The 25903-nt window shown below is 44.8% G+C and overlaps 1 protein-coding gene across 1 annotated transcript in view; it reads right to left on the bottom strand.

The window, feature by feature from the left end:
- Positions 1–22135, bottom strand: part of LOC142027943 (uncharacterized) — a 61231-nt gene extending 39096 nt beyond the window's left edge. Inside the window, exons 1-4 of the mRNA XM_075022100.1 lie at positions 22034–22135; positions 21689–21806; positions 21386–21531; positions 20360–20410 (exon numbers count right to left, since the gene is read on the bottom strand). Of these exons, the coding sequence (XP_074878201.1) occupies positions 20360–20410; positions 21386–21531; positions 21689–21806; positions 22034–22135 (417 nt within the window). The remainder of the gene's footprint in view (positions 1–20359; positions 20411–21385; positions 21532–21688; positions 21807–22033) is intronic.
- Between the last annotated feature and the right edge of the window lie 3768 nt (positions 22136–25903).

Here is a 25903-nt window from a genome sequence, read left to right on the forward strand (position 1 = left end):
GCAAGAAGTTTTTTATTGTTCTCCTGCAGTAGAGGTGAAATCCAGAGGCTTACAAAAGTCAGGAATCTCAGCAGGAAAGAAGAAAAAGATCATTTGGTTGTAATCTTTAAAACTAGAGTTATTCACTAAAGCCTTTTTATAAGACAAGCATCTAGAACACTTTTGTTTCACGGGAAAATACTAAAATCGGTAGAGGAATGGAAGTCTTTCAAGAAGGAAAGAAAAAAGGTGGTGTTGATGTTACCCAGCAAAAATTGTGATTTTTATCTTGGATCTTGTGGTGTTTGGTAGGGTGTTTTAGTCCTGGTTTTTGTATTGCTCAAAGTCTGTGAAAAAGCTATCATCTTATCTTGAGATACAGGCTGAAAATATATTGGCTATTGTAAAATCTCTCTTACCTCATTACATGTGGGATTGGGGGTATGGGTCTGATTTGCATTTCATGAATGTTTGGGGTTCTTTGTGTCAGGACAATATCTCACAAGGCCTTTCATGCTGAGTGCAGAAGGGAACCTGACTCACAGGTTCCTGCCCCACGGGGCTTCATCGTCCTGCCCCTTTGTCCTTCCCCTCCTCCTTGTCCTCGTCCTCGCCCTCGTCCTCGCCCTCGCCCTCGTCCTCCCCCAGGCAGGCGGCCATGAGGCCTGCGGGGGCCGGGGCCGGGCCGGGGCCGGTGTCCCTGCAGGGTCAGGCAGCAGGAAGGAGCGCCCCGGGGCATGCTGGGAGCTGTAGTCCTGGGGCACGGGGCTGCCGGGGGCCCTGGTGGTTCCCGGGGCATGCTGGGAGCTGTAGTCCTGGGGCACGGGGCTGCCGGGCGGCCATGTTGGTCTCTGCAGTCTCTGCTCCAGCTGCGGCCCGGCTGAGGTGAGGGCTGGGGCTGCCCGTGAGGCGAGCGAGGCCCTTGGGCGGGCGTGGGGGTGTGGGAGCCGGGCCCGGCTGAGGGAAGGAGAGAAGGGGCAGGGTGAGGGGGGTCGCAGTCCTGGGTTTGTGGGTTTCACACAGACTCCCTCTTCAGAAAACACAGCCTCTGTGTGGGTCAGCGGTCCCTGCAGAGCTTTAGTATTTGTAGCCGTTTTTATAAATACACAGCGGGCTCACACGGTGCTGTGCTTCTTGTAAACTGCATCGCTTTTATCCCGGCTACAGCCTGGAGGGAGCAAGTGCCAGCCGGCAGATTAAGATGGAGATGAATGCAAGCGATACACTTGCGATGGTGATCCTGCCACAAGGCACGCTGCGTCTTTGTTATAAGTTACGACGAAAATTTGTATGCCAGCCCGGGGATAAACCAATCCAGGTTTATTGTAGCAAGCAACAAGCAGGCAAAACAGCGCTGGGTGGCCGGGGAGTCTCCGCTCCACCAACGGCACACACCTGATGTGGTAACGTGTTTGACAGTTAAACAGTTAAGTGTTACATATGTATGGGAGTTGCAGGTACGCCTATACATATGCATGACCTATTCCCGCTTTGCATTAAAATGAATTCCAAGAGGTATTACAATTAGTTCCGAGAGGTATTACGATTAGTTCCAAGGGGACACTCCCTCAAGTTTATCTATCCAAGCCACGGAATCGGCCTTGGCCGGTTTCTGGGACCAGTTCCTTATTTTCTCAGAAAACTGCTCTTGAGGAGCTATATGATAAGGTAATCAAGACTGGCTCATCCTGCTTACTTAGCTCAATATCTAGTTTCTGCACTTGTTACTGTGGTTATTACAGTTAAAAGCAGCTTAGTTACTAAGTTGTAGAGATCAATATATTTTAACAATCAACAGGTTTGATGAACAAATTGGTTATGCAAAGTTTATTACAATTCCCCCTTTTTGTTTTTCTTATTTTGTTCCTCAAACTGGGCGAGAGCTTCTCGAGCTAGGGAGAGAAGGGGAGTTTCTTTAACAATTTCGTCTTCTTCTAGGTGCTTATAGTGTCTTCTTATCAACATTAGGTGTACAGCTTCTAATCGATTTTTTATCAATCCAGTAATTCTATTCAATATACAAGGTGCAAAGGTTAATATTAACATTATGAGAACTAGGACAAAACTAAAAGCCTAAGTTATGTAGACATGGGTCTCTGGGTACGAGTTGACATAACGATTGATTAAAACTTGGGGCCCCGGTAGCAATTACTTGCTGTAATATCATTTGATCCTCCCACCTCACCTATAGAGCGTCCATTTATAAGGTTGGTGGGGGTTCCCTTTACCTTGGGTTATCCCTATCAGCATTAGTAACAGTCTTATCATCCAAATGCTTAATCTTAAGTTCAAGAAAAGTGGTGTACCCTTACCCTTGCGACAGGTATTCCGAGTTTGTTGATAATCATTTTGGTTTTTGTCTTTACCCCTGGTGAGAGATGGGAGACTTCGGGGAAGCTCTGAGGACGTTTTGTTTGGGAGTAATAAGTCAAGAGGCTCCGTGAGCCTTCTCTGGAGGTGGTTCATCAACTTTAATCCGAACAGCAGTACGTCTCTGCCTTCTTCTCTGCCTACTCTGTTGCTTAGAGCAGTGAGGTGTACCATCTTCTCGGCAGCAGTCGTATTCTTCAGGGGAACCTCCTTTATATTTGATTCGCTTTGACTTATATGCGTCCCAGTTTTTATCCTTCACTTTCTAAGCTCCCCACCCCACTCTGACCACTGTTCGTCTGCAAGATATTGGCAGTATTTCAGCCTTCGTTGAACACGTCTCGTTGGCGTAAAGACAACACCTCTCAGGGTTTATGCCTTTAGCAAAAATATCCCACCACTCTTTGGAGTCCTTTGTAATTTTCCCGGTTGATACTCCCACACGTAATGCTTGCTCAGTTAATTCCCGTTTGTAATAATAACATTCGTGGCAAATACCACTAGAGGGGAATACCCATAGGAGCAATGTGTGCACCACTTTTCTCTACAGAGTTTACACCTGTAACATACAAAGGGATAACATATACAGTGAGGATCTTTACAAAAGATAGTCTCACTCATCCGCTTTTCTTCGGAACTTAATTTTCAAGCTGTCAGGGTCTCTGGTCGCCTCCCAGTGAGAATTCTGCATTGGTCTTTTGATTCTGCTTGCACGAGTCCATGCTCTTTTGGCAGTCCGGACTGCAGGATCTGTAGTAAGCAGAACAAGAAACGGTCCCTCCCAACAGGGAGTTAGAGATGATTCTTTCCAAGTTTTGATCAATACCTTGTCTCCAGGCATAATTTTGTGTATTGCAATATCTAATGGTGGCCTCTGCACTATCAGTCCCTTCTTTATTAGTTCTTGCCGTCTCTTCATGAGTTTAATGATATACTCCTGTAAGAATTTTTCTTCTATCTTTGGGTGTTCAATTGGCATTTCTAGGTCATAGGGCATCCCCTATAACATTTCAAAAGGAGAGATCCCAGTGTTTGCTCTGGGTTGTGTCCTTACATTTAATAGTGCTAATGGTAAACATTTTATCCGGTTCATTTTAGTTTCAATGATTAATTTAGTCAAATGTTTCTTCTACTATAGCTTGTAGGCAAGTAGGCCATCCCCTACTAACTGGATCTAATAATTTGGAAAAATAACCTACAGGTTTCTTTCTTCCAGCCCATTCTTGGGTTAATACCCCAAAGGCTGTTCCTCCTTCTGCATTCACAAACAAATAAAACGGTCGTTTAGTATCGGGTAAACTTAATACCGGAGCATTTACAAGGTCAGCTTTGAGGCTTTCTAGACTCTGTTCATCCTTCTGAGTCCGTTTTATTAATCTTACTCCTACTAATTTCTGATACAAAAACTTCACTTTGTTGCTGTAATTTTCAATCCCTTGTCTACAGTACCCTAAAAGTCCTAACAACTGCCTTATCTGTCTCTTGCTTGTTGGTGCCTGGAGGGATAAGATACCATTCACTCGTTCAGGATCTAATTTCTTAGTTCCCTTACTCAGCCAGTGTCCTAAGTATTTTACTTCCTCTTCAGTAAAGTGTAATTTAGACTTTGAAACCTTGAACCCCTTCAGGCTTAAAAAGTTCAATAATCTAATGCTCTCATTTCTAACAGTCTCTTGATCTTCCCCAGCTAACAACAGATCATCTACATACTGCACTAAAGTTACCTCTGAGGTTGATTCAAAAGTTTCTAGTACTTGTTCCAGAGCTTGCCCAAACAAATTTGGTGATTCTGTAAATCCTTGTGGAAGTACAGTCCACCTTAATTGTTGTTTCCGGTGGGTTTCTGGATCTTCCCATTCAAAGGCAAAATAATTTCTACATTCCTCCTTCAAGGGGCAAGCCCAGAAGGCATCTTTCAAGTCTATAACACTGTACCACTTCAATTCCGGGGAGAGTTGGCTCAACAACGTATACGGATTAGCTACGACTGGAAACCTGGTAACAGTTCTTTTGTTTACTTCCCTTAAATCTTGAACTAAGCGATAGGAGCCATCTGACTTCTCTATGGGCAGAATGGGGGTATTGTGTGGTGACATGCAAGGTTCTAATAATCCCTGCTGTAACAACCTTTCGATTACAGGCTGTAATCCATGTCTACCTTCTTGTGCCATGGGATATTGTTTGACTCTAATTGGAATTTCCGTGTTCTTAATAGTGACTTCAAATGGAGCAATGTTTAATCGTCCTACTGACTCTGGAGTGTACCACACTTCGGGGTTAATTTTAGCTTCATCCTCCGTTGTCAAGACACACAATTTTACTGCTATTTCTTTGGTTTTTATTTCCAAATTAATTTCCAATTCAATCATTAAATCTCTTCCCAGTAAATTAGATTCTGCTTCAGGTACCAACAAAAAGGATCCTATTCCAAGTCGAGATGGAGCTTCTATTTTTACTCCCTTTATTAGTGGTACCTGAAACGGTTCCCTTTTTGTTCCTATTACTTGTAATTTCTCCGAGGACAGTGTGCATCTTCGGGGCACTAACTGGACACTAGATCTCTCTGCCCCAGAGTCCACAAGGAACTCTACTTCTTGATGCTGGGGACGTAATTTTAATTTTATCAAGGGCTCTGTTTTCTTAGGGGTCCCCAGCAAATAGATCCCCTGACCCCCCTAATCTTCTTTAAGCATTTAGTGGGGGTCTCATCTTTCTTCTGGTGTTCACTAAATGCTTTATTAATATTCTGTCCTCGAGGAACAGATTCCTTAATGCCTTGAACAATTATAATGCGCAGATCTGCCATATGAGTTCTATGTTCTGCATTTTGGTTATCCCAGTTTGGCCGCTGTAGTGGCCATTTAATATCTGCGCCTGGACCGTGTTGGTGCTGCTGATCCCAAACTCTCATTCCTGCTCTTCGAATCATTTCCCTTTCCTCTGTTGTGAATAGTATACTTAAAATTGCCTGTAACTCTTCCCAGGTATATATATATTAGGACCCCAAAACTGGTCCAACCTTTCGGATACTCCCAAGGGGCCTTCTAAAAGGTTCCCCATCTCCTTCTTGAATTCCCTTACATCTCCGGAATTCAAAGGTACTGACACAAATCCCATGCCAGGCTGTGGACCCCCTATAGCTATTTCTCTCAAGGGGTATAATCTTTCTTCTAACTGCTTTTCTTTCTGGTCTGACTCCTCGTTATTCCCCTGTTCTCCTCAGGGGAACTCGGAGGGTCTAAGTCTGGGGCTGGGGCTGTCGGGGAAGAGGAGGAAGGGGGGGGTTGGGTCAGGTGCGAGTGTAGGGGGAACATAACGGGGAGGAGGTGTGGGAAGTTCTTCGGGGTTTTTAGTTCTTTTTTTTTTTTTTTTTTATGGTTCTTTTCACTTAGAGCAAATACATGGATTTGGGTATCTAATTTTATCCATAAATGAGCATATTCACTCTCTTCTAAACTCAAGGGTTCCTTAGAATTTACATATATGTTTAAGGCTTGACATATCCAATCGTCAAACGTCCCCAAAACAGGCCGAAATACCTGATCTCCTCTGATTTGTTTACCACCCCACCCCTGTATGCATTAATATATCATTTTCTCTCTGCTTTTGCCCTGTCTGGGCAGCCAGTCATCCCAATGGGCAATCATTACCCTAAAGGACTATCTGGCGGTATCATAGGGAGACTGACCTTAGGATTCCCTATGGAGTCATCCCTCTTCCCAGGCGACCTACACCCCGGGGAACCCACCATGGAGTCAGAAGGCTTGCTTTTCTTCTGCCCCATCTTCCGAAGTGCCTCTCTCTCACACACACACACGTGCCCCTCGTTCGTGGCTCATGCCCTCGTGGGAAATGAGAACCGCACTACAAGAGGGTCCGCACTCACTTCGCTCCTCTCGGGAGCGTCTCGTTTATGCACACTTTGGGAAACCCACCCCGACTGAACGGGAAACGCTTTCAATACTCACTTAACCTGGAGTCTTCGTCCGGATCCTCGTGCACGAAAATTATGGGGTACTGCAGTGTTCTTTTGCCTGCTTGCCAAATTTAGAGTTCGGAGGTAAGGGTCTTGGAAAGGATATCGTCCACTCCGGGGCCATCCAAGGATGGGGCGCCTCCCCAGAGTTTAGATTCCAAACGAAGTTAACCTTATCCGAGTCACGGCACCAAATTGTTATAAGTTATGATGAAAATTTGTACGCCAGCCCGGGGATAATCCAATCAAGGTTTATTGTAGCAAGTAACAAGCAGGCAAAACAGCGCTGGGTGGCCGGGGAGTCTCCGCTCCACCAACGGCACACACCTGATGTGGTAACGTGTTTCACAGTTAAACGGTTAAGTGGTTTTCAGTGCCTGCTTTGGGAAAGAATATCCTCAACTAGTCTAAGGTACAGATCTATTAGAGGAAAAGGAGTATGAGGTAAGGAGCATCATGCTGCATTTATTGCTAAACGTCTGCTTTCATTTCATTCAAACTAGAAAGTAAACAAAGATTGGACCTGCCAAAGAATTTGTTTCCCAGAGTGAGCATTCAAGCACTGGGGAGCAGTTTGCAGGATCAGAACTTCAGCCTGCTCTGGGTGATAAACCCTCAGGAGAGGAAAGAGAACCCCCACTTTTTTAAATGCATCTCTACTTATCTTAATAGTTCTTCTTGTTAGATTGTGTTGGCGGTCAGACTCTAAGCACGTGACTAAACTGTCAAAAAAATCAAGATATTTAAGGATTATTTGCTGTATTAAATGCTCTTACAAGCAGTGCACTCTATTGCCCTGTGGATAGTATAACGTCATGACTGGCAATTTTCCTTTTTTAGTACAAGGACGCATGTGTGAAGGCAAATCGAGGGTACAAGTGGTGCCCCCACAGCAAACCAACCTGCCAAAACCCAGGCATCCACTGTTACAAACGGGAAGAAGCTATGGGCCTTTGCTTCAGACTCTGCAAAGGCTTTACCAAGCCCGAGGAAAGTGACAAGAAGTGACGAAATGCCACAGCATAACTTCAGGATGGCAGGTGAGATTTCCATCCATGTTCCTCACACGTAGCTGCCTTGTTTTGTTTGCGGACGCGGTGTTGGAATCGAACTGCAAGACCAGTTTCCTTTACTGCACCTGGTACTGTAGTGCAAATACCTTTCATGTCCCAAATTGAGTTGCCAAGACTCTAGTTAAACCTCTGCATAACAGCCTCAAATTTCCTAAGTGCATGATTGCTTTCGATAGTCGAGTCCAGATGTGTGACATATCATAAGCCGTACCCTGTTTGGGGTCCAGATTTGATTGATGTTTAGTTCAGGCTTATCTGCTGTTAGAGCTTTTCATAGTCATAAAGGGAAATGCTGATTGTGTGCATTCTTTTTGTCTTTCATAGAGTGTTGTACTATGTTTAGTAATTTGCTGTTGACAGAAATAATTTATGGTTGTCTATGAAGTTGGAAGTGCTAACGTTCCTGTGGATGAATGTACCCGTGGAGCTAACTTCTTGTATTTAAATCAAGAGAAGCGTAATGATAGCTTGGAGGGCTGGATTCTCACCATTTTAAACATTAAAAGGTAAAATAAAATCATATCCATCAAGAAGTGGATTGCCTGAGCTGGTGAAAGGCAGATAATCTCACACTGATATCCACAAATGGCAGAACTGTAGCAATCATGAGCCTGAAGTAGAAACATTAATGTTAAATACTGGCAGCTTAAGAGCCTAACAGTCAAGGTAGAAACTGATTTTTACCCCACCACCCTTTTTTTCCTTTTTATTTTTCTTTTCTGCAGTTTGACATTTCTAATTTTATAAATACTGATGTATTTGAAACTTTGTCATATCCTACCTAGGTTATGACAAGTGTGTGGCAGATAGGACTTTCCTGCTTAGAGAGATCGTGAGCTGGAGAGTGGGAAATGGTTTTATGGAACAAGTATAAAAGGAGAAGAAGGAATAAAAAGGCTTGTATGCCTTTTTGCCAGTTTAGTGGTTTGAAAATTCCTGTAATGAAATTTCTTCTGGCTATGAAGGAACTGTGAATTGGGATCAAAAGAAAGTGTTTCCTGCTACATCGTTCTGATATATGGGAGACCAGTTCTAAAAATCTCAGGCCCCTTCATCCCATTCTGGTTTTGCTCTCAGAGGAGTCACTTTTATGCTCCTTCAGGTTTATTGACTTAACGGAGAGAACAAGGAGTAGGTGTTGGTCTGCCTGGCTGCTGTCCCCCACTGCTCCTGCCAGGATATCCAACTGTAGAGCTTCTGAGTACAGAGAGATCTTGAATCAACACCTATCAGAGCAGAGGACAGAGAACTTAAAGAGTTCCTGAGAAACTGATCTAATCCATTGTTTTATCTATGGAGCCATTAATTTCTGAAGAAGGCCCTCTTTTGTGCTACATGTGACTTTGAAAAGATGACAGAGATCGGCAGCTTCAGCAGTTCCCTGGATAATATTCTAGCTAGGATGTTCCCTGTCAACCTCAGCTTCATCAGTTCTTGTGTCTTTACATTTATAGTTTCTTGCCAGATCTGCATAAGGCTGTATGACTTAAATCTTCATATGAAAAGTAGCACTTGTCTTGACATGTGAAAATTGGGACCCCAGCTAGTGCTTATACAAAAAGAGGTGAAATTTGTGCCAAGAAATACTTTTCTAAAGACTCCTCAGTCTGACTTCGATACTGCAACTGAGTCCTGCTGAGTCTTGTATAAGCACATGCATCATAGCAGGCATACAGAAATCATGCTGTATGTTAGAAAAGCAGTGACAGTTTTGGTGCTGCTGTTTTCAGTAAGACAACTTCAGTGCATTAGTCTTGGTCACCTAGCTTGTGTATTTACAAGTGAGTGAAACAGTGAATGGCAAGGGCTCGAGCACTGCTGAGAAGTCATCCATGCGTTTTTATTGCTAGCATACTCTGGCATAGTTTTGATCTGCTCCAACCTAGTAATCTCCCAGACAGTTCTCAGGAGTGGCTTGAGTCAACAGCATATGCTAGGATCTGTTCCCAATAGGCACTTTAGATGTTACTGTACTATTTTGAGGACAAAAAAAATTCTGGCAAGTGAGTAGAAACTGCTGTGTTGCCAACCTGCGAACCAGAGATTAGTCCCTAGCCCATTTTATTTACTCTTTTCCTTCTCTAGACCAGTGTCAATCTCAAAAGCATCAGGGATTTATCTGGAAGTGATACAGTCTATCTGTGGGGCTTTTTGAGTGTGGTAGCTGTGTGATACATACAGGACATTACTCTTGTCCGTTTAGTTAGTTGAGACTATCTAGTGGCCTAGTATCTCTCACAGGTTGCTCTTTAGTCCAGATGGTGTTCTTTATCTCAACAGTACATTCACTGACTGGAGATCCTTCCCTGAGAGCATTCTCGTATTAACATTTTCATATAGTAGAAGTTGTTTTGAAATTTAGGTCCATTTAGGTCATATGGAGATCTCGAGAGTGAACATACAATGTTAGAATCCTTACTATCCTTACAGTATCCCTTTGGGTCCTATTGGAGTTCCCAAACTATTGCAGATGAACCTTCCACATCTCCTTGGAGAGTCCATCCATTCCTGCTCCCTGAGATCCGGCTCCTGTTCAAGAGCCTGAAAGATATTACAAGATCTCATGTTTTTTTAAAACTCGAGAGTCTCAAACCATGACTGCAAACAAGCTCAAGGAAATGTGAAAATACCAGGAAATTCAAACAAAAAACATAGAGATATTTAGAAGAGAGTGGGAAGATACACACAAGTATTATGATGCACTAAAAAATGTCATCATAGTAGGAAAATGTTCTCCATCTGATAAGCTGAGTATCATTAATGCTATAAAAAGAAACAATGTACATTGCATATACCAGTACGCAGATCATCAGTATATCTGCAGATACTATATGATTGTAAAGAACCTAAGGATGGACATGTGTAATTGAGGTAATGCAAGGAATAAAGTTTCTCGTCTCCTGCAATGTGTCCTCATGAAGAATGCTACTGGGACGTATAAGCGTAGTTGAACAGGGGATTTGGCAGCAAACGTAACAAATCAGGCAGCACACAAACTGTGGCAGTCAGGCAGCCTGAAATTAGTCTAAAATCTGTAAAGATGTGGAATTTTTGAGAGTTGAAAAGCAAATTTGTGTCCCTGTATGGACACAAAGCAAAAAATGTCGTCCTTACTGTGAATTTTATAAGAAATGGCTTGCTGAAGAGCTCACAAAACAATATTGCTGAAGATAGGCAGTATGAGTTTTGTTTCAAAGACTTGGTTTCAGAGCAAAAGCTGGAATGGGAACTTTTTATAATTGCCATTTCTAAATCTTGCAAGGCAAGGAAGTAGTCATTTTCCCCATTAAATTGCACATTGCTAATCAACCCCTAGGGGGAATTCAAAGTTAAAGGAAGTGGTAAACAAGACAACAAAAACCAGAAACAATAATACCAAAGCAAAATGAATAGCTAACTCTGAAGTTAAACAGAAGAAAATTAAGATTAGACAAAATGCAATGGGGTAATCCCTTCCATTAGTGTTAAAGTGTCAGACTTAATTCAGCTTCTGATATCAATGGGTAATAGAAAGTGGGAATGCAAAACCATGCACGTGCTCATAATTTAGAGAGTGTTTCTGAAGTGATGACAAGGGAAATTCACAAAAATTGTGCTTCAAGAGTTAACAGGCTGCTTGAGTTGCTTCTAATCCAAATCTTGTTCTTCTCGTAACTGTGAAGCCCTTTTCTGCTCCTGTCTTCTGCCCTCAATGTCATGCAAAAGAACTTCATCCCTAGTATTATGTTAACATACATTTATGAATTTTAAATGCACTGTGGTTGTTCAAGTGGTCAGTCATCAAGTATGGGAAAATGAAATGATAGAACAGAAACATGCAAACTGCTGTAGCTGTGATGCTTTGTTAAGGTTCCTGAAATAAAAACGTTCCTGAGAACTTGACTTTGAAGTCCTTATCCATAAAGCTATTTTTCAGAAGTACTACCAGAAGTACTACTAGGATGAGCTGATCAAGTCAGACGAGGTCTTTTAAGGCATAATGAACTATATAGTATCTTCCTTGCAGCTGCGTCAGCTTCCATAGGAGTTAACAGGGGGTTATTTAAACAGGATGTAGACACAGGCTGGCAGAAATTTGGATTCCTTATCAGCTCTGTCACGTGCACTACTACTTACAGTCATCAAAAAAAACAAACAACAGTTTAGTAGAAGAAAAACATAGAAGGACAATTGGTTTGATATCAGGATATTGGCTGCAAATCAAAGTAGATGTGCTTAAGTACACAAGACCACTGTAGCTAAGAGGCACTTTTATTGTAAGCATCTCTTTACAGACACACATGACTTTCTGAAAAACTCTTTTAGCTGAAGTCTATCATTTTTTTTTCAGCAAAGAGATGATTTTTATTTTTTTTTTCAGATTTATGAAAACTGATTTGATACATGAGTTGTGAGCTTAAAATGAATACCTCATCAGATGAGATCTTTTTCAATTTTTTAAATCCAAACTGTGGGATAAATTACTATTCTGAGAATTTATAATTTTTTTAAAAATTGCTGTTGGCTTGTCAAAAATATGTTTTTCATACAGTGAAATATTTTCATTCAGATGCACCAGCAGCATATAGTAAGAGTTAGGGCGGAGCAAGTAAGGATCTTGGTTTTTTTGTTTGTGAGACTGCATATTAGGAATCTAGAAGAAGAAAACCAACCAGCTGGATAGAGAGGATAACTGGTAACATTTGTTTGCAATAAAGTTAAGTCTAAAATCCATTGGAAAAGCCCCCGCAGTGGTTTGTTTTAATCCCTTAGTAGAGAGAAAAAAATGGAAATCATGTAGAAAGGTAGGAAATCCTGCTTGAAAATTTGAAATCCAGCAGATGAATTCCTCCCCAAAGTAATAAATATGTTAAAAGTAAGTTAACTGAACAAGAAATTCTTTGAAGCTTTAAACTGAGCTTCTCCTGTCTCTCTGTTCTTCTTCAAAATTGTATTTGAAATTTTTCAGTTTACAGAGAGATTGTAATCATTGTCTCTGAAGACACAGCCTGAGGCTGGAGCTTTAGGCTAAGATTTTATTTTCTATATATTAGCATTCAGAATGTTGGGGAGAAGAAAAATACCATTTTCAAAGTGTACATTCAACGCCATGTATGCAATTCCTTTACTGTCCACTGGTTTGTATAGTGTTAATTTACTGGCAAGTGATCAATCAAAATCATAGTGCACAAAGAAGGATGGAATCTTTTTTACTCTCTTCTACCGGTGCTGGAATTAAGCACTTCAAAAACTTTGAAAACCTAGAAAAGCACTTTTACAGCTTTATTCAGTAGGGTGAACAAGTAAGTGTTACAGATATAAGCATATGTCATATCTACTGAGTAAAAACATTTTTTTTGTTTTTCCTGGTCCTGAGAGGAAAGATATTCTAAATATACTGCTCACTAGTGTTGCCTATTCCGTAAAGCTCACATACTTTGTTTTCCACTAATATTTTTAAATGACACAGAAGTTACTGCTCTTCAGTCATATCCCTGCATTCAATTACACAAGAACCTCATTCATTAGGTGGTTGAGAAAAGCTTTGTATTTTAGACTGTGAAATGATGGTAATTAAATGACAAGGATACAGGAGAAAGTTTATGTTTGTATCTCTACTCTCTACCTTCTTTGTAGAGCAAATAATTAAAATTTAGAGCCTAATTACATACAAATGAAAAAATCCGAAGCTTTCTGCACTCCAAATAGGAATGCACTGAAATATCAATAGCTCATTTTATATAGCTGAAGTATTAGCCACTACTTATAGAGCATTAAAATAAAACACTTCAAGCAGTTTGTGCTCTATTTGGCAGTCAAAAGATAGCTTTCTACATTGTTGATTAATAGGCTGGGATTCAACTATACAACTTGAAATATATTTCATTAGCAAAATATACAATGGTTTGTCTGTAACAAGAAAAGAAAATCAACAACAAATGCTGAACGGAAAAGCAAAATAAATATATTCTCTTTAATAAGATGTGGCAGGAAGAGGTAGGTCTACCACAAGTGTATAAAGCCCAAGAAGCTGGTTCTCTGCAACTTACTTGGTTCCAGACCCCTTTGCTTGTGTACTTTTCTCCTTCTCTTATCCTGTTTTATTCGCAAATAGTACTTTTTTTCTGTGAGCACTACTCCATCTGCGTAGGGCAAGTACATTCCATTACGTTGCTATCTCTGCTGAAAGGCTTTGTTCTTTTTTTTAATGTGTTTTGTAACATTCTGTTACCTAAATGGGCACTGACACGTTTTTGATAGTGAAGGGGACATTGCAGTGGAGTACATTTTTCATCAGATGAAGTGTAAACCAAGAAGAATGCCTTTCCAAATGAATTTTTTTACCTCATACAATTTGTAGGTTTTATGCAGAAATTACTCTGTAAAGCTTTGTGGCCAGTGCTGGATCTGGAGCCAGACCTGAGAATCGTAATAGTCCCCACTGACTCTAAAAGCTGTGAACTTCATTTAATACAAGTCATGGACAGTTTAGCACCTGGTGATATCTCTATCTTTTCTGCCCCACGTTGAATTCAAACTCATAACCTGGAAGTAAAGACCCTGTTGTCAAATGCCTGTACCCTATATTCAGTGACTCAGTGTGAAATTAGATGCTTTACTTAAATTTTTGTATGATGCATGTAAAACATTTATATGGAATGCTACATCTTCCAAATATGCCCTGAGGAGTCTAAGAATAATGAAGTATAAATTGCTTTTAGCTTGAAATACCAATAAGAAGAAAAATACAGATATAATAGAGATTTTAATAGTAACTAGAAACTGTGGTGATTAAAATTGACATGACCTGAATGTCTCTATAGAAATGTATTTAAATTCACAATATTTTGCACTGCTGTGCCAAGGAATTAAAAACAATCTACTAGAGAATGATCCAACTTTTGCAGCTCTTGAATACTAAGGATTATGTTTAAGAAAACTGTGGCAAATGGGATTCTGTATCAAATCTGCACCTGCACATATGCTATGGCATGATGCTTTAAAAGCTTTGGTAAAAGTATGGAAATTTGGCTTCATTCTCAATTGACACTAAGGCATGGTCATGTCTTGGAAGTGAGAAATATTTGGATGAGGTTAATAAATTCGTCCCTACTTAGAAACAGATTAAGATAAAATGGGAACATACTATAATAAGAATGGTGTTGTCACTAGCTTCATTTGATCCGAGGCAGTTAAATTACAGTGTGCCTTTCTTTATGAGGCAATTTTGCCAAGATAAATATTCTTAGTTTAGAATGAATTGTGCAGAAATTTGAATACATTGATCTTTGTTTTGAAATGAAATTACTGCTACTTCTAACAACAGAATCAAGTATCTTGTGCTTTCTTGTTAAAAACAAAGTAGAGTGTATGAGAATAATGTTAAAGCAAATTAATCGTGTCTGGTGGAGTAATTTTCCCTTTGAAGATGCTCTTTGTACACAATAGAAATGTTTCTCAAGACTGTCAGTTCTGTCAAAATTGTCAATGGAATTCGTGCAATCAGTAGTAATAGCCAAAACCCAGAAATTCCATTTTGCAAGAAATAGGGAGGTTTGGACATCTGAGTCCACTTCAGATCTGATAACATTCAAATGTTTTCATGGAAAAACAGCACAGTGTTTGAGAGACAGATTTACATCTTTGTAACATTTGATGTGGTGCCAGAATGAATCTTCCATATTTTTAATGAGTGCCCTAATAGCAACTGTTGGCTCAGTTGAAGAGAGTCAAGCTCAGTCTCTGTCCTCTTCTACGTCCTTCTAAGTTTTTGGAGGATTAAACTTCTTTTGTTTACCCAACTGTAAAAATATGGTGTATGGTTTTATGTCCTCTAATAGTGCATAAACTCAACCTCCATCATAAAAAAATCATGCAGGTTAATTGTCATGTTATGATGGTCACCAAAATTATTACTATTATTTCCCTGATCCATTGCCTTTTGGACAAACCATTGCCTAATCCAAGATTCAGCATTTTCTCTCTTCTCCTTTGTGGGCTGCAGGAATGCACTTAAACGTCAGGCTCCAGCTTCATATCACTATCCAGATCCTCATTTTTATAATTAAAAAAAAAAAAAAAAAGAAAAAAAGTTTTATCTCTTAGACATTTTCTAATCCAAGGCAAAAAATTACGTATTTATACCTATTTTCATAATATGATTCTGTCATAAGAAAAAATTCTTACTCAAATCTGACCCAAAGAAAAAGTTGTCATTTCCAAATAAAAGTATGCTTTTTCTTTTTTTCTCTTCCTCCTCTTTCCTGAAAATTTGGAGCCCTAAATGTGATAACCATATGAAAATTTCATAATCCAGTGGATTATGTATTTTTAATACAATTTTCTTACCAGAAGCTTTACCATTCAGTGATTATCACTTTCCATAATGTAACTTTCAGAACTGCGGCACTCTGGCTGTGTTCCAATTTATAAAATTGAAGTGGCCACAGTTCACTAGTTTTTCTATGTAGGAAAGAAAGTTGTTAGATGAAGATGTGATAAATGTTGCTAAGTAATGGATTACACTGTATAAACCAAACAATAGTTGTTTTATGGTAGTTATTAAAACGTTCTATAAGCCTGTGCCCAGAATCAAAGTTGAAATCATGAATATTTTAAATTTTGCTGTTAATTTTAAGAAATCCCTGCTTATTGCTAGAGTACGAGAAGTTTGCTGAAAATATTCTGAAAAGAATAATAATATATGATAATATAAACCTACTTTAATCTTAATACCATGAAATAAATTTCTCAAATTATATCTATACTGGAAATGTGTGTTCACTGTAAATGCTACAGAAACATGTTTTTTTCTTCAGTTTTAAATTAGCATTTTCTTCTTCTAAGTAATAATTACAGGGGAGGGTTAATAGCTTTTCTTTTAAAGTATTTATATTATCCATATTTGTTGCTGTATTTCTTCCTTGCATGTTATGTTAGTTTCCCAGAAGAAATGTATTTTCTCTATTGTCCCATAATATTTGGAGGGGTTTGGGTAATTGTCATCATCTCCTGCAGATTCCTTTAGCTGTAGCTTGAAATTATTTTAAAGTTGTTCATAGTATTTTTCGCATGTTTTATTGCACTGTAGCCTTAGTATGTGAATAATAACATGTGAGTTAAGGCAAAGGACTGATGCAGCGTAAATAGCAAACCATCCAGAACAGTCCATGAGGAGTTGATTTTGCCAACATGATGCTGCTTGTTGTTTTTATTTAAAACAAAACAAAACAACCGCAAACCCAAACAAACCCCAAAGTATTCATATGTGTTAAATTTTATCACAGTAGCATGTTGGAGTACGTAGAATCTCTCCAAGTCAGACTTGCTTAAGGCCGTCCTCTGAATCGTAGTTTTAGCAGTATTCTGACGTGCAATACCGCACCTTCTGCTGTTTTGGGTGGTTTAATGCTGTGCAGTAGGAGATTAATTTCAGCTCTGAGGAGTGCTGAATCATAAAAAAATACAGGCGCATATGATCTTTGTCCTGGGTTCAGCTGGGATAGAGTTAATTTTCACAGGAACCTGGATGGGGCACAGCCAGGACAGCTAACCTGAACTAACCAAGGAGCTATTCCATACTATGTGATATCATGCCCAGTATACAAATGGGGAGTGGGCTGGGGTGGTGGCCCCCCCAAAATGGAACCTTGTGGGTTGAGATAAGGACAATTTACTGGGACAACACAAAAAGAAAAGTTACAACAACAACAACAGTACTGATAAAAAAATATACAAAAGGAGTGATGCACAGTGCAACTGCTCACCACTCAGAACCCGACACTCTGCCACTTCCCCCCCCGGAAAGCCCAGGGCACCCCCCCAGCGTATACCCCCCGGTGTATAGTGTTACGTTTTGGATTTAGTATGAGAATAATGTTGATAACACACTTATGTTGTTAGTTGTTGCTAAGTAGTGTTTAGACTGAGTCAAAGATTTTTCTCTTTCTCCTGGCCAGCCAGCAAGAAGGCTGGAGGGGGACAAGAAGTTGGGAGGGGACACAGCTGGGACTGCTGACCCCAACTGGCCGAGGGGGTATTCCCTACCACGTGACGTCATGCCCAGTATATAAACTGGGGGGAATTGGCTGGGGGTGGATCACAGCTCAGGAACTAACTGGGCATCAGTCAGCAAGTGGTGAGCGATGGCATTGTGCATCACTTGTTTTGTATATTCCAATCCTATTATTGTTATTATTATTACTATCATTATTAGTTTCTTCCTGTTATTTCTTTCCTGTTATTGCATTCTGTATTCTCTCTTTGATGTCTTTAGTGTGTAAAAATGATACCCTCTTGTAAATTAAGAATAGTCAAAATATGCCACTGTGTTCCCATTTGAGTCACAAGATAGATGTTTCAGTATCGTGTTTGGTTCAGGCTTACGTGATGCAGTCCTTTGTCTCCTGAGGGTGCTGAGATACAGTCAGCAGAAAAAAACCAACCCCTGTACCTTGACATGACAAAGTCCCCATCAGTGATTCTCCTATATAGCATACTGGTATGGAGTTATTTGGAAAGATGCAGGAATGTTAGTGGAGGTACCAGGGAGAAAATACATTGAATTTCTCCCTTTTCTTACTAATACAAATAAGCTTACATCCCTGGAAAATATGATGTCTTATATTTATTACCATCAAGTAGTGAAATAGTAGCATGATGCCTACCTTTCTAGACTTACATGTAATATCCTTGAGGAATTTGTAAATGCTTTGAGTAAAAAAAAATCTGAAACAGGAATATTGCCTCAGTCATGAGGGGTTTAAATTTGCAAGTTTGTTCTTAATGCAGTAAAAAGATAGACCAGAGAGAACATTTTGTACCCATTTGAGTCATCTGCTTGTCTAGCTTTTTGATTTGTTGTTGACACTCTCCTTTAGTTAGAGATAATTTCCAGGCGATTTAAAAGCCTCTTTTGAATATTCAAATATTTTGAGGATTTAAAGGGTGAAAGCCCTGGAGGGTAGAGGAGGCCGAGAAAGCTTCTTAGTATGAAAGGATCACCTCCTAAGGGCCACTGAGATGATGAAGAGACTGGAGCATCTCTCGTGTGAAGAAAGGCTGAGAGGGCTGGGACTGTTTAGCCCAGAGAAGAGAAGGCTCAGGGTGGAGCTTATCCATGTGTGTAAATACCTGAAAGGAGGGTGTAAAGAAGACAGAGCCAAACTCTTTCTGTTGGTGCCCAGTGATGGGGCAAGATGCACAAACTGAAACACAGGAGGTTCCCTCTGACCATTAGGAAACACTTTTTTTTACAGGGTGCCCAGAGAGGTTGTGGAGTCTCCCTCCCTGGAGATATTCAGAAAACATCTGGACATGGTCCTGGGCAAGCAGCTCTAGGTGGTCCTGCTTGAGCAGGGGGTTTGGACTAGGTGAGCTCCAGAGGTGCCTTCCAACCTCAACTATTCTCTGTGATTCAGTGCTTTAGTTTTACTCATAAAGCCTCTGAACACATCCCTGATGCCTGCCAGGAAGGATTCTGGGACGATGGATGATCCCAAACTCCTCCACTAGGATTCATCACAAAACAAAATCTACCTATTCCAGAATATCATACGGCAGACACAGTCATAAGAATAAAAAATATAATTTTGTTGTGGACATCAACTGCAGGATCCCAGGAGGCCCAGTGGCTCAGCCAGGAAATCCAATCAGTAACAGAATATCAGCACCTACAATGATAGAGTCAGAAAGCACTGACAAAACCATAAAGGCAAGAATAGGCATGATTTTGCTCCCCTTTCTTCAGGAAATACAGTTGTGAAGGAATTGTTTATAGCCCAGAGGAGAGAACTAGCACTGGCATTGACTATGAGATTGCTTTGGCGCCTTACCAACGTGGGTAATAGCCTGTTTAGAGACCTGTAAGTTTACAGAGGTTTACAGAGCCCCTTTGCTACGCAACAGGGCTCGACAGGGAGCCCCTGGATAGCTACGATATAGTTATTTCCAAACTCTGCACAGCATCATCCCTCCTTGTCCCTTCCAAGCAACCCAAGTTTGCAGGCAAAACACGCTCCCTTGGGCAGAGCAACATAGCTGCCTGGTATTGTGTTGCTTCCAGGACTTCAGTCACTCTTTCTGCAAAACACCATGCTGAGCTGTCTGGTTTTACCAGTTTGCACCTAAGACATCCCAGACGGCTTTGCTATCTAGTGGGCTGTGCATGGAAAAAAATGTGAAGGCACCAGACTAGAGCCCTTCTGTATAGTGACCAGATGTATTTGTCTTCTCTTTTTTGAATTTTTTTTCCCTTCTAACTTACCTCAGGTGAAATTTGGCCTTTTAAAAAAGTGCCAATATCTTAGAGTCTAAAGTGACTTGGAACAAATCCTTGCTGTGTATTTGGGATTCAGATAATACAAGGCAGTGTGAGGATTGCCAACTGACACAGACAAAAAAGTGAGACTTCATTTGCGTCTTTATTTAGGTAGCAGGTTAAATAGCTCAGAATTGGGACTTTCATGACCTTGCCAGGGTGTGCGCTTACCCTTGAGCAAACAGAACTTCAATAAATACAAAACAAAACCTGCAAAATTGGGAACGGCATTCTCCTCCTGACATACTTTTTTTCCAGAAGGCAGGTGCATCCTTCCTTTCTGGGGCCATCTTTGTGTATCATAGAAATAGTTCATATACTTAGACCAGTCTTCAGAGTTTTGAAAGATGGACAGAAGGGTCAAACAAACACCTAGGATTCTTGACCTTCCTGGATTTTTTCAGTTGTTGATAACCAAAAGCTCTTTTTCTCTCCTCCTCCTTTTCTCTTCTGGTATGCTTTCACTCTCCTCTCCACAGGCCTGTTTTCTCTTTCTGTTTCTTCGGTTTTCATTTTCCTTGGAAGACCCTGCAAGCCTTTATATTCCACAGTGCAATTAGATAGGTAAAGCCACGATCCACTGGAGTCAGTTCTTACTTTAACCAAAGAAAGCTCATTTTACCTTTCTTCCTCTGAAACACTTTTCAGTTCTTCTGGACATACCAGGAATTCTGCTGTGCTCTCTGGGGTTATTGGAGGCAAAGGTACAGGCACCTGAACCAGAAATGTTGAACTTAACAGGTAGCAAGACGCCTGGAGTAGTAAGGTACTTTTTTCCAAATTGCTAACTTAGCTCTTAAAATAAGATCCCTTTGGTTGGTTTGCATTATCCACATGTTGCACAGTCCCCTGTCCCAAAATAGACTTCATGAAGCTCTGATGAAGTAGGATCTTAGCCAAACTCCTCTGAAGTTGACAACTACACCCATGGCTGCTCAGCTGAGCAAATTCTAACAAACAGGATTGTCTCACAAAGTGCGATGGCAAACCTGCACGGCACTTAGCCTTAATTTTCACAGAGCTGCAGACTGACGACCTTGCTGTCCCTTTCAGAGTATTTTAGACTGTAGCAAGAATGACGTCCTTTCTTCAAAGCTTGCTTTCAAACACAGTTTTCACACGGGTGTATGACACAGTTAATTTGTGAGGGCCATTCAGCTGGGAGCCTGCAATCCCGCTCGGGGCTCACAGGGGCTGCAGCAGCCACCGCACATTCGAGCCCTGGCATCCTGATGTGCAGAAGGAGCTGACGGGCTGCTCCTTGCAGGTTGGGGCACCACAGACTGAGTGGCCTCTGAGGGTAGGATAGAGCTCAGAGAAATGCTGGGAAAGGAGAGCAAGAAAAGGCTTGCCAATTTCTTTCTGCTGGGGTTTCTTCTGCCCTCCCGAGATGTAGTTCTGCTGCTATTCATTTGGCAGCAATACCAACTTCTGAGGTGGGAGCCTTTTCTTTTGAAATCTGCCTTTTTGTATTTGTCTTCTAGTAGGTATTTAGTTTGATTAAGTACATGCCTAATGCAGATTTGAAACAACCTTTCTGGTTTTTCTTATGTATCGTTCTAGAGTGAAAAAAACGCCCACCACCACCCAAGGGATCTAATGCCTGGAAGAGGCACAGCAGCTGCTTGGACCTGTCAGAAACTACTCTCATACATGAGAAACGTCACAGCGTTTGTCGACCTGACATACCTCTCCTGTTTCCGATTCCACTGCCATATCTACACCTGCTTCTTTGGGGAGGACAAGCAGAGACGGTGGTGTGTCCAGGAAGGCTTTTGACTGGTCCTCTGCGTCTGCTTCACCTGCAGGGCCACTTTGCTCTTCCAAATGCAGGTCTAGAAAGGAAAAGCACGTGCAGCAAAGTGACTCCTTGGAAGTAAAGCACACCTAAAGCAAAACCCACCCAAAGCCCTACACCAGCTGTCTTCTTGACATTGAGGTTTCTGGTACCCCAAGCCCCAGCCTGGGACAGCCCTCAGTTCCTCCTCATACCTGTGGCTCTGTCCATGGGGGCTGCCGACTCCCCGGCTGATGGACAGGAGCGGCCAGCCATCTCCTCCACAAAGATGTCACCGCAGTTTTCAATGAGAAACGCCACCAGCACGTTCACCTGCACACATCAAACCCTCAGTCTCAACCCAGGTGCCTGAAAATGTATCACACAGCCTTTCCCACTCCCGACCCTTGCCTCTGCGCAGGAGGCTGTGGTTGTGGGGCTGCTCTTGCAGGCAGCCACCCCACCAGCATTCGCTCAAGAGAGGAGGCAGCCAGGGACCTCTGAGCAGCCAAGCTCGGATGGGCCGGCAAGGCTGCAGCCGGCTGCTCAGTACAGCGCACCTTCTCAGTCACCGCCAGCATGGCCTCGAGGGGGAGCACGTCCTCGTTAGGTGGGCTCAGCAGATTTGGCCCAAGGCAGATGGCCAGGTTGCTGGCGGTCATTCTGCTGCTGGAGGCGTTGTGGCCGATGTGCTGGAGGAGGGCCAGCAGCCGCTTGAGGAGGAGGAGGTTGGCTCCAGGCAACTTCTCGGCCACCCTGAGGGAACAGGAACTCAACGTTAATAGAGCAGATGTTGCCCACAGCCATCCCCGAAGCTTGCCCAAGGCAGGTGGGAGCCAGTGGGTGAGTTGCACAGATTTCCAGGTGCTCTCAGCCAGCGGTCAGTGCTCCTGTGCCTCAGGAAGGAAGCACGGCGTTCCTTCCTAGATCCTGATTTCCCCCAAGCCCAGGCAAGGGAAGGCTCCCTGTCCATGCCCTTTCCCCCGAAATCTAAGCCCACCGCAGCAAAAGCAAGCTGTCAGAAGACACAGCTTTTTAAGGAGACCATCCCTTTCCAGGCAAGTCCCAGGCCTCTACCAGTCCCTCCTCAACAGGCAGGCTGCTGCCCACACTTACGCTTTCAGCTCTTCAACCTTCTCCTCCTTGCCGCTCTTCTGCATCGCCGCCATCCAGTCCTCGTAGAGGTCTGTCACGAGGAGCTTGGCGGGGATGCTTCGGAGGAAGTCCTGCAATGCCAGGGGCTCCAGGTGAGCCTCTGAACACTCCAGGCCAGGCAGGAGCTCTTCCAGCTGCAGGTCAGAAGCGCTCACCTTCAAGATGACGGCCAGCAGCAGCGCAGGCTGGCTGCCCAGGTCGACGTCGGCGCCGTGGTCCATGGCCTCTCGCAGCTCCCGAAATTCCGTTCCGCTGGCAGCTCTTCGGAATATCCCTTCCGTCGATGGTCCTTCCCGGTGCAGGACAGCCAGCAGCTCCTGCAGGAGGGGCAGGAGGACAGTTGCTTGGCTGAGAAGCTGCCTTCCAACAGCAGTGACCAAAGCGCTGCCCCACATCCTGCTCCTTGCCCCCCAAAGCATGGTCTGGGGGTGAAGAGCCCAATCCCCCATCCCCGGAGCTCCTGGGGACAGCCACGTCCCCTCTGGAGCAGCGGGAGGGAGGGCTGGGGACCCCCTGCCCAGGCTGGCTTACCTGGATGGGCCGGGGCAGGGAGCCGTCCTCCCCGCAGAGGGCTGCCAGGGGCTGTCCAAAAAGCGCCCTGCCACAGCCGGAGCCCGCCTGCCCTGGCGCCTGGGCAGCGGCCGGGGTCCTCCGCAGAGCAAAGGGCCAGGGCAGCCCCATCCTCCTCCTGCTCCTCCTGCTGTTTCCTCCTGCTGCAAAGGAAAACAGAGCAAGATCCCGTCAATGGAGACTGCCAGGCCGCTGCTCCCGGAGCCTGCCCTGCCTGCAGCGCGGTGCTGAGCAGTGAGGACGAGCAGGGAGCCAGCAGCTGGAACCGCGGCTCCAGCTCAGCGGCTCCATCTCGCAGGCTCCTGAGAGCCGGCGTGCCACCGGGACAGCCTGTCCCAGCCCTCGCCCTGCCCTCCTCCAAGCCGTGGGCAGCAGCAGAGGCTCCGTGTCCCCGCAGAACCACGTCCAGCGGCCGCTGCCCAGCGGGTGTCTGTGCTCGTCCAGGTGATGTCCTGCCTTGGGGTGCCGCACCTGCATGGCGACACTCAAGGGACAAGTGAGCACAGCTCAACCATTCGCAGGAGGTTGCCTTCCTTTCCAAAACTCACCTGGTGAGCGGCAAAGTCCGCCTCCCTTGTTCCCAGATGGGGCTGTCGGTGGCCCTTGCTTGGGATGATCCTGCAAAAATGAGATTGCGCTTAGAGAGCATCCCCGCAGCAGAAAGGGCCGCCGGCGAGCTGCCGCCCGGCACCAGCAGCCTGAGCGCAGCAGAGCTGGGACCCTGTGCCCTGTGGGGCTCTCTGCCCTGCATGGCAGGATTCCCCCCAGTGCCACCAGTGAGGATGTGCTGGCATTCCTGGTGGCTCCCCAACCCTCTCCACTCCCCGAGTGGCACCATGAGACCCTCCCCACAACCTCTCCCCACTTGCCGCACATGCCGGCACAGCCAGAGGTGGGCGAAAGGCAGCCGTTCTCACCTCTGCCTGGCCCTCGATCAGCCTCTCCAGGCTCCCGGCGCTGAATGTCCTCCACTGGGCAAGAGAGAAGGAGCGGAGGAAGGTGAGCAGCGATGCCTCTGCCGCTTGCTCGGCTGGAGGACCAGGGCTCGGGGACAGAGCCCAGATTGGGGAGACACTCACGGCGTGGCGGCGGCTCAGCTGCTTCTCCAGGGGTTTGAGGGAGGGGAGATGGGTCACCCGGGCTTGCTTTGCTCCTTCTGGTGTCCTGTGGACCGGGAAGGGACAGGGAGAGAGCTGGCTGAGCCCCGAGCTGCCCCTTCTCTCCTGTCAGGCAGCTCTCCCCGAGAGCTCCTGGCAGCTGCGAGGGCACCTCTCCCCAGCTGGGGAGCTGTGTTCTCCCATCAGGCTGCGCCTGGAGCATCCCCCTTTGGCTTACCCCAGCAGCGTGCCCACCCACAGCTCCTTCAGCGCCTGGGAGCTGCAGAAAGAGAGGAGAACCAGCGTCAGGCCCCGCTGCTTCAAAGCCCGTGGGCAGAGGCGTGTTTCTGTGTAGCCCTGCGCCGTGGGGAAGGACAGAGGGGCAGGACGAAGAAGCCCCGTGGGGCAGGACAGGGACTCTGCCCAAGCCCTGGCTCCCTGTGTCCTGCCAGAGCAGGACTTTTGCCCTTCTCTTCTGGGCACGGTTGGGAACCTCTCCCACCCAGCCACGGGATGTGGCACCACGACTCACCCAAAGGCGACAACGCATGAGCCGGTGGGCCAGACGAGGATGAGGATGTCCTCGTCGCCGCCTTCCTCCTCCTCTTTTTCCTCCCCTGCTGCCTCCTTTCTGCCGCTCAGCACCCACAGCTGGTCCAGGGCCAGGCGGAGCTGTGGGCGCAGGCTGGTGCCGCGTCTGCAGAGAGCAGAGAGGAGAGGCAGGCGGTGAGCTGGGGGTGTCCTCCTCGGGGTCCCCCCGGGCCGAGCCCTGTCCCCCACCTGCCCTTGGGACAGACATCGATGGGCGCATCCAGCACCAAGGGGCCGGGGCCTGGGGCTGGGGCCGGGGTGTCCCGGGGCTGGGGCCAGGGCCAGGGCTGGGGGAAAGGCAGCTGGGCTCTGAGGGTCTTACTGCAACTTGGCGATCACCAGTTCCTCCTGGAGGAGGAGAAGGCGTCTCTCGCTCCTCTTGCGGCCCCGGGTCAGCCGCACGTCCGCGCTCAGCACCGCCTCGGCGTCGGCGAGAGCCTCCCTGCAGAGCAGAGAGCGGCGGGCATGAGAAAGGCCGCTGCCACCGCGGGTCCCGGCCGTGCCCCCGAGGCACAGGGAGAGCTCACCTGGAGCCGCAGCAGCAGTTGGCCTGGCCCATCCTGCCCGGGAGAGGAGGACCCTCGCCGTGGACCGAGGACGCGGGCCAGTCGGCGACAGCGGGGATGGGAGGCGAGGTGCCGGTGCCGGTTCGGTGCCGCTCGGTCAGATCCTGCCTCCTCCCAGCGCTCCTCTGTGCCAGCACAGCTCCGTGCTGCTGTCTCTGGCGGCCGTGGGCTCCAACTGACCAACATTCCGAGCCCAGCGACCAACATTCTAAGCCCAACGACCAACATTCTAAGCCCAACGACCAACATTCTAAGCCCAACGGAAAGTGGGAGGGGCACTGGGGGGAGAGTTCTTTCCAATGTGGCCGTCTCTGCCTGGCACTGGGGAGCCCAGGGCTCGACAGAGCAGAGGGGAAGGGCTTGGGACTTCTGCGGTCTTTCTTGCTAGGACCTTCATGCCCCAGAACTGTGCATTTCCCTAAGCCACTGTGTCTTAGTCACAAGTGTGTGG

This window comes from Buteo buteo, unplaced genomic scaffold, assembly GCF_964188355.1.
Source record: "Buteo buteo unplaced genomic scaffold, bButBut1.hap1.1 HAP1_SCAFFOLD_96, whole genome shotgun sequence".
Taxonomy (NCBI): Eukaryota; Metazoa; Chordata; class Aves; order Accipitriformes; family Accipitridae; genus Buteo; species Buteo buteo.